Source organism: Calidris pugnax, unplaced genomic scaffold (assembly GCF_001431845.1).
Source record: "Calidris pugnax isolate Ruff unplaced genomic scaffold, ASM143184v1 scaffold407, whole genome shotgun sequence".
In the NCBI taxonomy this organism is placed as follows: Eukaryota; Metazoa; Chordata; class Aves; order Charadriiformes; family Scolopacidae; genus Calidris; species Calidris pugnax.
In genome coordinates, this window is record NW_015091179.1 from 1,387,515 (window position 1) to 1,394,068 (window position 6,554).

Here is a 6,554-nt window from a genome sequence, read left to right on the forward strand (position 1 = left end):
CTGTCCGTGGCCGCCATCCCCGGGGCACTGGCTGGCTTTGGGGCGGCAGCTCTGGCAGGAGACGGCCACGGCGAGGAGCCGGGGGGCCGCGCCGCTGCCCCTCCTCAGCGCCGCCGCCATGGTGCCGCCGGACGCCGCAGCCTCGAGGCAGCCCGCGCACGGCCAGGGCTGGCTCCCCTTCGCTGGCGGGGTCGCGCGCTGGGCGAGGCACTGATTGGCTACGCGGCCCCCTGCCGGGCTGGGAGGGGGAGGGAGGAGGAGGGGGCCGAGGCCGAGGCCGAGGGGCCGCCATGGTCGCCCGCCCGCCATAGCCGCCGGGGAGCGGGGTGAAGCTGGGCCTGGGCGACCCCCTTCTCACCTCACCCCCTCGGCCAGTGTAACGGGGAATACGGGAAGCTGTAGCCCTGCGTCTGGGGCTCTCCCACAGGCGGTTTGACCGCGGGGCGCTGGGAGCCGTTGTACGTGCCGTTCTGCCCCTCACACGCCTCCCCCCTGTTTTCTTCCTCACGGGCGAACTGCTGAAGGCGTCGATCCCGGCCCGGTCATGTTGGTGAATAAGAGGGTGAAGCGCCTCTTGCAGCTGGTGCCTGGGAAGCAGCGCTTCGGCGTTTACAGGTTCCTGCCCTTCTTCTTCCTCCTCGGGGGAGCGATGGAGTGGTTCATGATCAACGTCCGCATCGGCAAGGAGACCTTCTGTGAGTGAGGGCCGCGGGGGGAGGCCTGCTCCCCGCTGAGGCACCGCTGCTTCCCCCCCCCCCTCTGCCCCGGCTCTGACCTCGTACCGGGAGCCACAGCACCTGCCAGCGGTCAACACAACGGAGGGAGTCCCGTTCTCCACCCCCCCACCCCCCCCTAACAACGACAAATTAACAGGGTCTGATGGTGGGGGGTCCTCACCTGGAGGATTTTCAAGATGATCAGCAAGTCAAACACTCCTCCCTTTAGTGCAGGGTGTGACAGGCCAGATTCTGCCTCCCTAGCAGAAGACACGGGGCACAAAAAAACCAAACCAAACAAAACTGAGTTTAGAATACTAAGCTACGTTTTCTCACATTGAAAAAGACTCCTCAGGACTGTCAGAATTCAAGTCTAGGTGTGGGTTCATCTGAAACGTGATTTTCTTAAATTGAAAAAGAAATAGGAAAATGAGTCGTGAGAACTTAGCTAATGGCACTTAGTTTCTAGAAGTTAAAAGCATTTCGTTTTAATGTGGCATTCTTCCACTTAACAAACCATCCCTGGAATTGTTCAAGGCCAGGCTGGATGGGCATTTGAGCAACCTGGTCTAGTGGGAGGTGTCCCTGCCCAGGGCAGGGTTGGAACTCAATTAAGGTCCTTTCCAACCTAAACGTTCTATGATTATCATCCTCGCTAGAAATTTTTGTTAACTTCAGAAGAAGGATTAGCTCTACTGTATATGAGAATATTCTCATTTTCATGGGAAATCTAGCCGAATCTCCTGCAGAATAAAACAAAACAGCTTGATACAATTACCATAGCTGATAAACTCACTGCAAACAAAATTGCTTCTCTGCACACTTCTGAAGGCTTGGCTTTGTTGTGGCTTTTCAGTTTAATATTTCTGAGGTGTACCTGTATAGTAATAAAGTCAGGTTAGAAACTAAAGCACAACATCTCCATTGCAGCCAGTATATTTCAGCTCGAGCCTTATTTTCCTGCAAAAAAAAAATATTAAAATTGCTATGCCTAGAGGATACTGTACTACAGTAACAATAGCTGTGCAGTTTAGCCTTATTACCGCTCCATGATCTATGCAAAGTGATAATGTACAAGACCTCATATTTTTTGTCAGCAAAAGATATTATTGGTGGTGGATATTCAAGGAAGGCAGGAAGAACAACTAGGAAGACTATGGAAGGTGGCTCTATTCCTGTGGTTTATTTATAAAAAAAAAGTAAAATACTGAAGCTATGCTGGCAGGCCTCAGGTATTGACCTTGTGCCTGTAATTTCATTTCCCTTTGGCTTCAGCCAATTTGGGCATTTGTGCTTTTAATTACCCTCATGGGAAAGCAGACAAGAAATTACTGTATCACACTGGAAACTTAGTTTTGCTATAAAAACATATCATTAGGACTAATGGGAAGAACTTTAGCCTGGATAGGAGGGAGAACATGAGCTATTTTTAAGTGGTAATAAGGATTTGTGCTGGCTTGAGTTTTCAGTTGCCTGTCAGTCAGTGTCTGCAAGAGAAAATTGGATTGAAAAGTTTAAAAAAGATAACAGGCTTCTCGCATTTAATACTATTTTGCACTTGGAAAATGCTAATCTTAAAAAATCTTTTTCTGGCAGATGATGTCTACCGTAGGAAACGATCTGAAAGACAGTACCAGGCAAGGATGGAAAAAAATGAATTTTAGCTGGAACATTTCAAGGGGAAGGTCCTGGATGCTTCAACTCTGTTAATACCAAAGAAGCATTACTGACACGTTGATGGTAGGGGAAGATTTTGTCTCTGCAAGATGAACTGTAATCCATAAGTTTGCATAATACAGTCTCAGATGGTTTTGGCAGTTTTATTCTTCCATCTACTTCATATTTTTAATATTTTGCACTGAAGTCAAATACAATAACGAAAAGTTCATTGTGTTTAAGCCTCTGCCACTTATTTAATGTTTGTTTAATACTTTTAATTAAACGAAACTGAGTAAACAGAGCCTGGCTACTGCTTTTCTTTGCTTGATGAGACACAAAGAAGTGTTACATATTGCATACAGAGTCTCTCAGCACAATGGAAATAGTAATTTTTAATTTCCTTTGTGCTGACAGAAACTGCTCTGGAATCTGATTTGTTTTCTTTCCAATGTGGCATAATTGTAACTAGATAAAAAGAGGACAGGCTTACTGCTCACTGTTTACTCAGCCCTCACTGTTTGGAAAGTCAGCCGTGGGTTCAGGCTCGGCTGCCTACAAGGGTTGTAATGCCCAGAGTTGCTACTCTGACAATGCACTGAGCTGAGGGCTTTGGGGGAAAAGCCTGATGCATTTAACTCGGTGACAGGCACAAGTTCAGAGGAACGTGCAACGGCAGCCTTGGCGAGCCTGAATTCTGTTTGCAGGGCTTGTCTCCCCAGAGAAGGACAACAGAGCTCTAACTGCTCAGTCCTGGACAGCTTTTCCTCCCCAACAGTGACACCAGCTCTTGGGTGCTGGGAGCCCATCAGTCACTATGCGTTGGGGTGACTGGTGCAGTTCAATCAGTGAGGATCATATATTAATGCAATTGGTTTATTTCTGATAGTAATGTGTATATGCTGAGGGTTCCACAAGAAGCCAATTCTTCAGGCTAAAAACAAACCCGAGGGAGTTCATATACTCACCTGCATTCCTGTGCTAATTCCTAACAGCCTTTTTCCACAGAAGTAAGTTTTCATCAACTAAAGAGACAGTGGCTGTTCAGAAGATGTTTTGGTGCAGGTACTCAGCTTGCAGGCGGAGGGTAATCACTGTACTTTGTGTTGTGTCTTCCAAGGACTAATCTGGAGGACTAGTGCTTTGTGTTTTCAGGAGATATAAAAAACTGACAAAGAATTAAAGATGTGACTGTGCTGCTGCATATTTTGACTGGAGAGCAAACAGGTTACTTGGAGAGAAGTAACAAGAACCTAGATTTTGAATTTGGTTCCGGGGTAGAGCCCAAATTCAGAAACTCATGCATAAGCTTTTTTGCAGTCACAGATCATTGCTCTGAAGTAAATCCCGACTGTAGCAATACATTAAAGAATAAGGCATTAATAAACCCCCAGATTTTGAAAATTGCTGAGCTTCATCTGCCTTCACTTCTTGAGCTTTTTGGAACTTCCTTGTGCTTGGTTTCCATAGAACAAATAAGTTTTTTAACATCTTTGCTTTTTTTAAGGAAAAGTCCCGTGTCCTTGTTGCTTCTCAGTACTTGGGAGCCTGATGTGAAAACTGCTGGTGGGTTCCCCTAAGCCCTGCTGTAACAGTGTTTCACAGACAGCAGTGAGTCAAGGCCCAATTTTTCACTTCAGAGCTCTTGCTTATTTTGCAGCACTGTTTCCCATTTGCAGCCAAGAGCAGCAGGTGTGTCTGGAAGGTATCATCTCAGGTGCTTCCAGGTGCTTACAAGAAGTCCGGTGTCAGGGAGTTCTGTCTGTGACCACTGCAGAAATAAAATCCTTCTCCAAGCTGACATCGTACCATTTCAGGCAACATAGATCTGTTGACAGAAGATGCAGCTTTGACATTTAGAAATCTGAACTGTATTCATTCCACAATGTGTTTGCTAGTGCTGATCCTTCAGCATTCTTCAATTTTGCCAGTCTCTCGCTGACACTGGAAATGAGTAGCCCAAAGGCCCCAGTGGCCGGCCCATTCCAGTACTGGGCACACTTGGGGATTTACTATCAATTTTAATCTACACCCAAGCTTCAACAACCAAGGTCTTCATTTGGTTTCTCAGTTTTATCCCTGCTGATTCCTAGTTCTGGGCTCTTTGCCTTCCCCAGCGATCTCTTTCCCATCTTCTCTTTGGCTCTCATCTCCCCATTTCCTTCCCATCCACCAGCTCCCCCCATCCATCTCCTACGGTGGTGGGCAACAGGGAGGAAGCAAGAACTCTCCTTTGGCTCAGAGCTGGGGCCAGCACTGGGAACGCACCGCTGCTGCTGCTGCTGCTGTTACGCGCTGCGGGAGCGAGCCAGGAACATGGCTTTCGTTTTAGGCGCTGCTGAGCCCCTGCCAGTTCTGGGGCTGAGCACGTCTGTCCCTTCTTCAGGGAGTTCATCTGGTGTCAGCCCAGAACGCAGCTTGGCATCGACGAGCAGCGGTCTCATGTGTTCACTTTGCTGCAGGAGATTCTGAGAATTAGCAAAGCATTTCTGCTGAAAGCTTTCCAAATTGTAGAAGTCAGTCCAATATAGATACCAAGCATGGAAAAGTTCAACTCGGTAAAGCAGCAGCAGAAGAGTCATCTTCCAACAAACAGTGAGTGATGCTTATGGAGGAGCAATGCTGTTCCCACTCCAGCATTAGAGGGGACAATTTCACTGCCATTTTTGTGGAAAGAACAGATCTGTTGGTTGATCGGTTCCCTGCTGCGTGCATCCAAGGATGCTGCCAGCTGAAAGATCTGTGGTGAGCCAGGGAACTCCTGAAAAGTTCTGGTAAAGGAAGCGTGTATGTTCCCAGCCTGTACTCCTCCCTGGCACAGGGCTGCAGCAGAGTTTTTCCCAGCTTTTCAGGAGCAGAAAAAGGAAAAAATAGTCATCCGTTACGTATTGGTGAATTCTTCCCTGGAGCAAAACTTTTACTATCTTCAGTGGAGGTGAGCTTTCACTTTAGACTTCATACAGAGATACAGAACTGTACCTGCACTCTGGTTATGGCCAGCCCCAGCTCCTTTCAAGAAAGGTGCAAAAATCTGCAACAGGCACAGGTGGGATGATTGGTCCCGAGGGATTTCCCTAAATTGTTACTGGATGCACCAAGCACAAGGATTAATTATAGTCCTCCCAAAAAACATTCAATGGAAACCGAATTTGGGCACTCCCTGTAGAGACAGTTGCACAGACTTCATGAAGGATCAACCATCCTTCACCGGTTTTGTCCAAGGCTTTCATCGTGCTTCGCTTAACCTGGGCTGAGCCACCCGGTGCTGGTTCTGCTGGGCAAGTCACTGCATTCTTCTCCATTTCTTTTTGTGTCTCTCCTGCTGCCTCCAATAACACACGATACAGATGACACATGATAACAGAAGATAATCAGCACAGCCAGACTTCTGCACTGGATTTCTGACCCCTCTTGGTGCAGGAAGAAACTATCTCTCATCTACAGATGATTTTCAGTGTCTCAGACAGAGCAAACACAACGTGGAGGATGATGAGAATTAGTCTCCTCTGTGCAACTGCACCATCCACCATCCAATTTTGTAAAGGTGAAGTTCTGTAAAGCTGGCAGCCTGCATGACAGGCAGTGTTTATCCCCCAGGTCCAAGCCATGAGTGCATGTTAATTAAATATAATCCTATCTCTTCTGGTTGTTTAAATTGCTCTTTGTAAAATATATTTCAGAGGCACCTTGGGACTCAAGAGCTTGATACCACTTAATTTTTCTTGCTGTCTGTGGTATTAAAGAAAATTTCTATTCTGGATTTTAATTTTATTGTGTAAAAGATGCTTTTTTTTCCATATTACTGTTCTAATTTCCTTTATTATACAGCTATATAAAAGAGAGTCCTGAACCAGGTTAGCTTCCAGTATGAAATTAAGGCTTGCTGTTTATTTTCAAAGCAATTAATGTGGGGGCAACTGGGACTGACTGAATCTTATCATCTCCACTCAGCTTGATCCCGATGCATCGTGTATTTTTCAAGATTTACTGTCCATGCTCTTTATGGCTCAATTTTCAACCGTATTTTTCAGCCTCACTGTTCTCACTACCAGGCACATCTTGCAATACAGAGGACAATATAAAAAGGATTTTTTACCCACACACAAGCATGCACGTACCAAGGACTTGATAAAATCTGCATCAGCAACAGCCAGAATTACTTGAAATAAAATCCTAACCGAA

At 46.4% G+C, this 6,554-nt stretch overlaps 1 protein-coding gene across 1 annotated transcript; it reads left to right on the plus strand.

Moving 5' to 3' along the window:
- Nucleotides 1-263: 263 nt before the first annotated feature.
- Nucleotides 264-2,676, plus strand: SMIM4 (small integral membrane protein 4). The gene is made up of 2 exons (XM_014959396.1): nucleotides 264-695; nucleotides 2,313-2,676. The coding sequence occupies exons 1-2, from the start codon at nucleotides 545-547 to the stop codon at nucleotides 2,378-2,380; spliced, it is 219 nt and encodes a 72-aa protein (XP_014814882.1). The 5' UTR covers nucleotides 264-544; the 3' UTR covers nucleotides 2,381-2,676.
- The last annotated feature ends 3,878 nt before the right edge of the window (nucleotides 2,677-6,554 follow it).

Bases quoted from the DNA above. Each gene is read 5' to 3' on its own strand.
- SMIM4 (XM_014959396.1), top strand. From the start codon at position 545: ATGTTGGTGAATAAGAGGGTGAAGCGCCTCTTGCAGCTGGTGCCTGGG. The intron at 696-2,312 runs GTGAGTGAGGGC...TTTTTCTGGCAG, and splicing joins CATCGGCAAGGAGACCTTCT to ATGATGTCTACCGTAGGAAA.